The 11,277-nt window shown below is 43.9% G+C and overlaps 1 protein-coding gene across 2 annotated transcripts; it reads left to right on the top strand.

Annotated features, from left to right (window-relative positions):
• Positions 1–5,165: 5,165 nt before the first annotated feature.
• Positions 5,166–11,277, top strand: arxa (aristaless related homeobox a). 2 transcript variants are annotated; one of them, XM_074692935.1, is made up of 5 exons: positions 5,166–5,676; positions 5,974–6,535; positions 7,952–7,997; positions 9,487–9,818; positions 10,282–11,277. In XM_074692935.1, the coding sequence occupies exons 1-5, from the start codon at positions 5,487–5,489 to the stop codon at positions 10,541–10,543; spliced, it is 1,392 nt and encodes a 463-aa protein (XP_074549036.1). In that variant the 5' UTR covers positions 5,166–5,486; the 3' UTR covers positions 10,544–11,277. The 2 variants fall into 2 exon arrangements, with proteins under 2 accessions (XP_074549036.1, XP_074549037.1); XM_074692936.1 differs by having other exon boundaries at positions 5,504–5,643; positions 5,997–6,535.

Raw genomic sequence — 11,277 nt, 5'->3', positions numbered from 1 at the left:
ATCTATATTGGATTTATTCCTTTCCCATCTACAGGCCTCGCACACCCCACCGAGAGGAAGTCTCAACTGCACTCTCTCTGTCCCCCTAAGACAATATGTTATGGTACACACATGAGCACACATAATCATGTAAACACACACACTCGGAGGCACACAAACCTAGTCTATCTTCAAGGCACACTCCCCCACAGCAAGGAAGTTAGAGCAGCACACTTTGTGTCCCTGTGGGAGCTGCTCGGGGTCAAGATACTCTGAGATTTGTGAGAGACAGACAGACAGAAAACAGAGAGGACCATCCAAGCTATTGACACAGTGAGTTATCTGAGGCTGACCGTTGTTTCTCAAAGGGAAAATATTGTTCCGCTTTATAAAGGCCAGGGTGTTAAATAAAATGCACTTTTATCACATTAAAGCAAGAAAAAAGAATTTACATAAAACTCAGACAAGGTCAGGGAGGAACGAGCTTCTTAATTTAGTCTAATCAACTGTCATTTGCATCGCGCCATTTGCGCAAGGTATTGCCACTAACTGAATAAATGGACTTCTTCAGACTCAAGGGGGGGCACTCCGCTTTGATAAGCTGGCAACATAACTGATTTGCATATATTACTTTGATTATCTCATTACTAGGATGATTCTTGCGGAATTTTTGACACTCGCGCAATCGAATTAAAATTAAGGCACGCAATCAATAAAAGGGCAACGCGGCTGTGAAAACACACGGCACCCCAGGTTTGTATGGTCAACTAGCAACGATGATGACGACGGTTATGATGATGATGTAGCAGATGATGATGATGATGATGACCTCTTCAGCTCGCGAGCTCCCGCACTCCGTAGTAGGTTTCACGAGAGTCTCTGGATCTTGATTCCTGTGATCAAAGCAGTAATCAGTGGAGACAATAGGGGCCGTGAAATTGCCGCTCTTGGTGTGGGTGACCTCTCCACCTGCCATGAATCCAAGAGTGGCCCGCAGGCGGCTCATGCTTTCGCAATCGATAATAGCGCTCACATCTTTCCTCCGTCTCAAACCATCTGTGGAATGATGAAATCATGCGTAAAGACGCGCGCGTCGAGGATAATTTTGCAATGCAGTGGCCACAATAACCTAGCATATTGTTGGAATAGGTATAGCCACGGGTGCTCTAAGGTATAATCATCTGACACCAAGGCACCTGAATTCGTCTAATGATTAAAAGAAAATATTAAATTTGAAAAGGTTCAGCTTTGGTCTGCATTGGGCTGAAAATCTTTATAGTTTTTTGGTTCCTTTACTTTGGACTATAATGTAAAAAGGTGCAACATATCCTCATAATAGTGGCCCATTTGTTGCCACACACAATTTGTTGGATAGAAGATGATTTGGAGACTCCTTCACTCCTCTCCTAATAGACTCTCACTCGTCTGCACACGTCCACGTTTTAAATTCATGATGTAAATAATTACAGGCCTCGAAATTGATTTCCCTTACGACCTTCTCCAGCAAACGAGGCATCCGAAAGAGCCCCCCCCACCCCACCCCAAAAAGAAAGCTCCTTCTGTTGAAGCATTAAGTCATTAATTATTTTCCTTACATAAGGACAAATTATCGAGTCAGTTGAACGAAATTAGAACCCTTTGTTTCTGATCAGACCGCATTACCGCTGGAAATTACGGCTGATGGCAGCGTGCGCGCTCGCCTTTGTTGTTTCGATCATCGCCTGTCGCTCTGAACCCGCGCTAACAAAGTCATTAAATTGACTCCCTCTCGCTCTCATTATGCGGGCTGTTAATAACCGCTAATTAACTTTGCTTACGCGCGCCTTAAAAGCCTCCCACCCCTTCCAACACACACACATACACACTCTCCCTCTCCCTCTCTTCTTTCCTCACTTGTTTCCTTCTTTTCCTGCTTGGCCTCTTTTGGAGAGCAAGTGTCCAATTATGCAGGGCACGAGGATGGATGTATGGATGGAAGATTCGAGTTTGTCATCAAAGCCACAAAATAGTTAATGCATGTTGTGGATCAACAGTTGCACGTGACGCATGGGGGCACAAATGTAGAATAACGGACATAGAAGTCAAAACGAGCCTTCCTGAGCATGCGTAAAAGCAAGATACACGTCTATACAAGGAATTATGTTAAACTACACATGAATAAATAAATCCAAAGAGCCGCGCAGCCACATGTGCCTTGTCTGACCTGTTGGATTAGTTTCCTGTTTTGTCCAGCAGATGGCGCCAGATGAATGACCCTCAGGACAAAACACCCTGTGCTGCTCCAAAATGATGGACTTCATCTGGATCACTTTCATGGCCTGAACAGGAGAAGGCGAGATATGGGCTGCAAAAGAAGACAAGACAGTCTGCATCACTAAAGATTGAGTTTTTGCTCTAGAACATGTTTTTAATGCAGAAGCCATTCCATCAGTTTTGATGTGCTTAAAGTAGAAAGACTACTTGAAGCCCAAGAAGCTGGTGGGTTTTGGGGGGTGGGGGTGGTGGGGGTGTTCCTAACTTTGCAGTCCATTGTCTGAGCTGGAAACGCACAAACAGCTCTAAGCCTGGAGTTTCCCCTGGATATCATCAACCCTGGATGTTATGCAAATACAGAGTAGGCGGTGTAGAGGTTGTGCAGAAACAGGAAGGCGGCCTCTCTCCGCCATCTCTTCACCTGCACGTCAAACAGACGGAAAATTGAAAATGTGAAAATTGCGCTCTGACTATTCCGTCCCCCCCTCCTCTAATGTATGCGCGTAATTAGTGCATTTAAACAAAGCGCGGATGTCCTGCTGGCTGAAATGGCGGCTGACATCTCTTTTTCCACAGGGTTAATAACAGAGTGCGGATAAATGAATCAAATTGTGGCCCCCAAATTACAGAGCGACTCTAAATACCCGTCTGTATTACGCACGTCTGTTTGTGACCGCGCAGGAAAAGGCAGAACATTTTATATTGTTATTACGCTCATTACATTGATTTGCGTGCAAATAAACAAGCGCGGAAGTTTGTGACACCGAGGAAAGTTGCGGATGGATTAAATCTGACACCGACAGCCTGCCCATAATAATGCTAGAGCACGTTTAATACAGACAGAAGACAAACAAATGACACAGATTAAATTAAAACAAGTTAACAAAGAAAGATGAACTCACAGAGAGGTTAATACAGTCAGAACAGTGTTAAATCTATACCTGAGTGCTACTTCTGCCGACATCACATAGTGTCTCTATTGGTTATTTTTGTGAGGCTGTTCGATTGAGAAAAAAAAGAGTTGAAAAGTGAGGTAAATCTATAAGCGGCCTGCACCTTAACTAAACAGATCAATGGCGCTCTTATTCCAGTTTCAATCAGCAAAAGATCATAAAGCTATATCTTAAAAAACACTAAAGAAGAAAAATAACTCGTGCAATTTTCTGGACTTATATTTTATTGTTATTTCACGTTTGCTGCGATGCTCCAGCCTGGGCAGATACATAACGGAGGGGGGAGAAGAGGAGAGAAAAGAGAGAGAAGGAGGGGGAAGGAGAGAGTAAATTGCAGCTTGCTGAAGTTTTTGGATTGAATTCTGAAAATGATCCTTTTAACAGTGATGGGCTCTGAGGCGAGGATAAGGGTCATGCCATTCACAGCGGGTTAAATAGACTTTCATTTAAAATTACATTCTCGATCCATCTCTCCATCTCTCCCCCTCTCTACGCAGGAGTCCCCCGCGTGCCATCCACCGGCTCCCCCGCGCGCAGTCTCATCACCGGCGCGCCACCAGCAGTTTTTTAAGTCCTTTTGAAACTCCAACAGGGAGTAGCAATATGATGGCCGCAGGACAGACAGACAGACGAGCAGGCAGACAGACTCATAGATAGATACACAGACAGACGCATATACATAAAGAAAGTTAAGTTCAAGTCACTAAAATGAAAATAAATGTTTTTGAAATGCTGGAGACAGTCTTGGTTAAAAAAAGGTTGATGTTTCTGTGTGACTCAGTAGCTGACATGCATGCCTCTTGCAGGTGCAGTTTTGGGTTAAACACAAACTCCGTGCCAGATTTCTTTTAACTTAGAATTTGGATCCAAAGTATAGTTTTATCGGCATAAAAATAAAAACAACAAACACCAGCAAAGACACATTTTTTATAGATTATCCAGAAAAAGAAAAACCGTAAAGTCATTACAAAACGTGCAGTCGAATGTGTTATCTTGAAATGTTATAACGTTTTCTTAAATAAAAAAATAATAAATTGTTAATTCTCAGCATTTATTTGAGAGTGCTAAGTTTAGTTAAAATTAAAGAAACGGTTACAGTAAAAGTAAATGAGTAAATAATATTTTATTATTAACTCTTAATTCTGTCGTCAAAAGAAATGCTACAAGAATAAGAAATATTAAAAGTGTGCTAGTATTGGTAAAAAAAAAAAAAAAGACCTGTGGAATTAAAAAAAAGAGAATAAAAAACACGTTGCTACTACTAGTAGTGCGTTATGAATGAATGCTATTAATAATGGAAAATTACAAAAACAATGTTATTTAAGTGTGAATTAAGACTGTTCAGCTGAGGCTATAGAGAAGAGGCCGTTTTTTTCCCAGCAGGCATTCTGACATGTTGCCTCAAGCGACTATAGAGCACATGTTTCTGTAGCCACTGATAAAACACAGGGTCTGACGATAAGGTTAATGTCTGGAAATGAGCATCACCATAGTCCTGAAACAAAGTGGCAAAATTTCAGGCCAGACAACGTTTGTTTTATTATTGATTTATCTTTAATTCTTGTATTTGAACATTGCAGTTGTCTTGAGTTTTGCTCTGTTTTATACAAATTCAAGTGTTTGTTATAGTGATTTGGCAACACATCTCACCAACAAACAAAGCTCATCTCTGTTCATTAAGAAAAAAATGTTCATTTTATAAGAACTATCAAAAGCTCAGCGCAGAGCTTTTTGCTCGTCCCATTCACAGCTAAAGAATACTTTTTAGGCCTCAAGCATTCACAGAAGCCAAAATCAACCAGCAATATAGAAATCCTTAACATAAAGTGCTTTGCTTTTGTCATCCGAGTTCGTTCCACCAAGAAGAAAGCCCCACTCCATGACGGGTTTTGTTACCTTACCCTCAAATTAACTTTAATCGTAAAATATATAAAGCAGCTCCGCGCTGTCTCTCTCCCTACATACACAACTACGAGCCAATCAAACGGCGCAAAACCAGCCCACACGTATGCGGAGCGAGCGCGTGGAGCTGAGAAGCGCCTGGCAGACCGGAGCGCAGCGCGAGGCAGTCAAACCGCTGTCTGTCATTAGCTGAGAGTGTAGTGTGACAGAGGAGTGAAAGAAGAGAGGGAGAGAGAGGAGGAGGTGGTGGTAAGTGGTCACACTGGCCTAAAGGAAGAGAAGAAAGAAGAGGAGAAGACAGCGCCGGACCCTGCGCGCGTGAGAGAGTGAGAGAGAGCGCGAGGGAGAGAGTGGGAGACTGACAGGCGGTACCGAAAGTAGACAAACCGAAGCGTCGACATGAGCGGTCAGTTCGAGGAAGATATCCACGACCGGGCCGAGAGGAAGAGCAGTAAATCCCCAACACTGCTCTCCTCTTACTGCATAGACAGCATACTGGGCCGCCGGAGCCCCTGTAAGGTTCGGCTGATAGGGGCACAAAGTTTGACGGGTCTGCCTGGCAGAGGGGAACTCGACAAGACGGCTGACAGTAAGTTTTCTCTGAAGAGCGGTCACATAAGAAGTCAGTGTTTGTGCGCAGGGTATTATGGGATGGGAAAACAGTAACAAATGGGTCGTTTCGAGCTAAAAGTCGTGTTTCTCACAAAACGTCTCACGTGAAATAATGTGGGTTTCGTAGAGGGTAACTGAATTTTTCAAACTTCACTGGTAGTGTAAAGTGGGGGGACTGTTAAAGAGTATTTAACTCCACTTTTTAAATTATTCAAACTTACCTTCTTTATTTCTTAAATCCATTATTCTGACTTTTTGACTGCTTCTCCCTCAGGGCCAACCAAAGACCCCCTCTGCCTCAGCGCCGACATGCACCTGCCACCAAAGCTCCGCCGGCTGTACGGACCGGGCGGGAAGTACCTCCACGAGCACGCAGAGGCTCTGGACAGGGAGCGGCTCCTCCTGGAACAAGCCAGTGAAAGTCTAAAAATCAGCCAGGCACCACAGGTGAGCATCAGCCGCAGCAAATCCTACCGGGAGAACGCGTCACTGAGCAGGGGAGAAGGCGACCAGAGCCCCGGGGAAGGCTCGGAGGACGGCAGCCTAGGGCTGGTGGAGCTCGGCCCGCTGAAGTTCGAGGAGGACGCGGGGAAAGAGGAGAGCTGCGGGGACGCGGCCGCGTTGTCCCCGAAGGACGAGGAGAGGGAGAGCTTGAACGCCGGGGATGGGGACGTGAGGGACGGGGAGGACAGCGTGTGTCTGTCGGCGGGCAGTGACTCGGAGGAGGGGATGCTGAAGCGGAAGCAGAGAAGATACAGGACTACATTCACCAGTTACCAACTGGAAGAGCTGGAGAGAGCTTTCCAGAAGACACACTACCCGGACGTCTTTACCAGGTATGAATAACTCCAAATATTGCAATATTCGACATTATATTTTTTTTAGACAACTTTGCCCCTGTTCTGTTGTCTCACAATATTTTTACACTGAAATATTATCATCCAAATACTTTCTCTCTTATAGTACTTCTTAAACAAAATTTCTGAAATTCTGATTTTTATTTTTCCACATTCATTTTTTTTTTTTTTTTTTTACAAAACGAGGCCTTTAATTTTTGACATACAATTTATTGTAAATTAAACTAGTTTCACGGTGTTTTTTTCTCCTAAAATTGGGCTTAATTAATCATATTTCAGACCTTTTTTGTTATTTTTTTTATCATTATTTTTACCACCATTATTGATGCAAACAACATTAAAAAAAACTAGGAACTAACGAAACGTGCATAATATCGTCTAACTAGTTCTGATTTTTTAGGCTAAGTGATAATTAGTTGTAAAATTGTTTTTGAAAAAAAAAAAACATTTTCCAACCTTGTTAAAAAAAAAAATCCCAGAAACACCTGCGGTAATCCCATTTGCCGTTATAGACCCAGTGCATCGCACGTCCTACATGCCCCAACACCAAAGCCAAGCCGTGCCCTGCATTAGTGAACACAAAAGGCCTGTAAGTGCTAACAATAGAGCCGTTTTGTTACCTGTATCCGCTGCAGCAGAAACACAGGACTGCGGTGTTATTCTCAACAGGACAAATTAACCGCTGCTGATCAGGTTACATGCTGCTCATGAAACCGAATACAGTGTGCAGAGAAAAACAACAACGTTGTTTTTTCAGACCAGAGGAAGGTGTAAACAAACGAACAGAAACACAGAGAGGCAATGTGGAAGAAATGTAGAGGCGTTCAATTGAAACATTTCAAACTAAAAGCTTTTATTTAAGTTTGAATTTCTTGCGATACGGCTAGGGATATAAAATGATTTTTAAATACAACAAATGACAACTTACTTTTGATTTACTATATATATATATATATATATATATATATATATATATATATATATATATATATATATATATATATATATATATATATATTTTCGATCGATTTACCTTTAAGCGACTTGTAGGTCTAATTTCCATTGCAGGCCCATCTCGCAGCTGAAGGCAGCGTCGATTGCTTTGTGGCAGGCTAGTTTAGATGTCATTATTCCCCCCATTATGTTGTTACAGTGACAGGCCTGTGCTATGGAAAAAAAATCTAACAATCACTCGGGCCTTTTTCTACCCATCTGTGACAAGGAAAATAGAATATGGCTATATGGCGTCTTGCTGCAGCACATGAAAAAAATCAACCTATTTTTGTCGTCTTTTGTTGACGACGAACAACGGGAGGGGACAAAACAACTATTCTGCTTTGCTTCCAAACTGTGGCCTGTAACCTTAAATCTTTTCTTCTTTTTTATTCTTTGCAGAGAAGAGCTCGCGATGCGGCTGGATCTCACAGAGGCCCGCGTGCAAGTAAGAGCCTCTCTATTTACCTGAGGTTTAAAAAAAGAGCCTTGTAAATCAAATTTGGGAAGAAAGGCAGGAACCTTTTAATGTTTTATGCGGTCTATAAAAAGTCCCTGCTGGATAATAACCGGTGATATGCGTCACTGATTGGGGATCAGCGATTACAGGCCAATTTGAAGCAGTAATTTATTACAGTAAAATGTGTTAAATGGCCTCGTGCGTCGCGCGGGGAAGGTCTTTCCTGTTATTGAATGTTATTACGCGCGGACGTGGGACGTTTTAGTGGCAATTAAGGAGAGACCGGCGATTCATAAAAAGCTCACTTAGTGCAGGAGCAAACACTGTATGTTCCTGGTGATGAGATGGTGTTTGAATTCCCATCAGAGAGGGAGAGGGGGAGAGGGAAAGAGAAGGAAGGGGGTGAGGAAGAAGTGAGTGTGTGTGTGCGTAAAAACATGTGAGAGATGGAGGAGGGGAGGGAGGGAGGGCAAGAAAGAAAGAGGGGAGGGATAATGCTATTTGATTTCCCATTATGTGATTGCAATAGACCTGCATTGATCCGATGCTTTGCACTTGGGAGCGAATGAGAGACCATTAAAGGTGTTTGCTCCCCCCCTTTCCTCCCCCTCTCCCTTTTTTTCTGCTCTGCTCTGAAAGCGTGTCTTGCATGTCGAAAGCCCGGCCTCATAACCAGAGAGACAGTTCAAACACGGTGGAAAGCTCCGCGAGGGTTATGGCCCACGGTAAAACAACAGATGTCTCTTTAAGGGGGCCGTAGGTGAACAAATCACTTAACGGGCGCCATCAGGGAGGTGATAAAAACTCATAAATTCCCGAGGGGCTGTGTAATGCTAAACAGCCCTCTGGGTATAATGTGTGTCGCTCAAGCTCGCCCTGTTCAATCACTTCCCTCATGTTGACATTTTGCTCATTGTGCGTCTGCAGAGCAAACTGGCCAGCAGAGGATGCGTGGGAAAGTTAAATACTCTCCGGGATGGAAGTCACTTGTTCTACATCTCTTAAGAATTTAATTTAAAGCGCATTAATTGTTATTGGAGCCAGTTCAGCGGTAATTTTCTGGATCTTTTGTTAACACCACTCTTAATTATCTCCCCCCAACCCTGAAGCCCGTCCACAGGGACATGGAGGGTGACAGAGTGAGGGTGGAGGGGTGTTAATTAGACAGAAAGTAGTTTTAAAGGACCGTGAACGGCAGGGCTTACCTCGCGTGTAATTACCGTTGACTTTCCGCCTGTTGGCCACCACCTGAAGCAGACAACTATTAGACTGCTCTGACACAACATCCAGCAGAGTGTGGAGGAGATGAAAGGTCTCTTTATGCATTAAAGAAGCACTTTTGGTGTTCTGAATTAACTCATGTTCCACTCTCTTTCTAAGAACAGATTGTTTATGACAATTATTCATTTAGGTCATTCTAAACTACCGGAAGATGTAAACCGTTTTCTCTTACCCATCCTCTTCCTTCTGTCTCCAGGTTTGGTTTCAGAACCGCAGAGCTAAGTGGAGGAAGCGTGAGAAGGCCGGGGTGCAGGCCCACCCGTCAGGCCTCCCTTTCCCAGGCCCCCTGGCAGCAGGCCACCCCCTCAGTCACTACCTGGAAGGAGGGCCCTTCCCTCATCACCCACACCCTGCCTTGGAGTCTGCGTGGACAGCAGCCGCAGCTGCAGCTGCCGCCTTCCCAGGTCTGGCCCCTCCACCTCACAACGGTGCAGCTCCACCTCTGGCCACCCCACTAGGCTTGGGCACTTTTCTTGGTACAGCAGCCATGTTTCGCCACCCTGCCTTCATTGGACCCACTTTTGGCAGGTAAGGTGCAGATAAAGATCCCAACAAAACAACAGTTTCAACAATCTATAGAAACACACCATGCAACCCCATAACTCTCTAACACTGTTTATCCCAGTTTTCGGGTTATTAATTTGACACTGCTGAACATTCACAGTGCTGTTATCACTCTGTCAAGTATCTCAACACATGAAGCAAACGTGTGACTCTGCAAGACAAGCTGTGAGGAGTGACAGTACAGCCTCCATATGCCACAACTAGCATTCATTCTCTATGCAGCAGCCTCAACCTCATTGTTATACTTAATGTGAGAAAAGTCAGCATGCATTCACTAAGCCAAGAGCTTCATGGGTAAAAGAGAGGAGTGGATATCGGAGTCATTGCTGCACCCAAAAAGGGGCAAACTTAAAAATCAGAGTGTAGTGACAGAAACACGATGAGCATCCAGAAATGTTCACAGTTTTAAAGACGTGCCTCCTTTCAGGCTCTTCTCCAGTATGGGACCCCTGACCAGTGCTTCCACCGCTGCAGCCCTCCTCCGTCAGCCTGCCCCACCAGTAGAGAACCCCTCCCATGCAGGACCTGTCCTACCTGACCCTTCTTCATCTTCCTCCACCTCCTCTGCCTCAGCAGATCGCAGGGCCTCCAGCATCGCCGCGCTACGCCTCAAGGCCAAGGAACACTCGGCTCAGCTTACCCAGCTGAACATCCTGCCCACCGGAGCCACAGGGAAGGAGGTGTGCTGAACACTCGACACCAGCTGTAGGCCTCCCTGTCCCGGGCCCAGGTCCCATTCCATGACACCCACACCCCTCCTTCTCCTTGCTAAAACCCACTCATACCTCTGGAGGCTGACGTCCCTTTTCCCCTGTCCCACATCCCTGTTACCTCATGTTCCCCCAACAAAATAGCACGACCAAATTTAAAAGGGCACTGGCTTAGATATGAGACAGTGTGAGTGTGTGTGTGTGTGTGTGTGAGATAACTACAGCTGTATTTTATATTTTACACCAACACTTTTCTGAGCTATAGGCCAAATTTATTTTTTAACTTTAGATTTATTTATTACAGAATAAACCGAATTCGATAAATAACAGAAATCTAAATAACCATTTCTTTGTCTGTATGCTCCAACGATAAATGGAACTTACATTTTTTGTAACAATAAAATTCAAATTCAGTATTTCATACTACTGTATGATCTACTTCTACTTAACACAATCCAAAAGGTAATACAGAACTTATTGCTTTTTACCAGTTGAGTCTCTTTCTACTCCAGATTTCAGTTGTTTGCACGCCACCCAGATCTCAAAGCAGCAGCTCTTTTATTTTTAGTTAGCTCAGGTCTTAAATCTTGAAATCCTTCAAAGGGAAAAAAATCAAATACAGGACTGACTCTCTAAAAGATTTTTTGTTTTAGTAAGGGTATGTAGGTCTACACACACACACACACACACACACACACACACACACACACACA

The sequence above is a fragment of the Halichoeres trimaculatus genome, unplaced genomic scaffold, assembly GCF_033239565.1.
Source record: "Halichoeres trimaculatus isolate MK-OKI-2021-1 unplaced genomic scaffold, fHalTri1.1 fHalTri1_scaffold_18, whole genome shotgun sequence".
Lineage (NCBI taxonomy): Eukaryota > Metazoa > Chordata > Actinopteri > Labriformes > Labridae > Halichoeres > Halichoeres trimaculatus.
This window is presented reverse-complemented; position numbering and strand designations above follow the sequence as displayed.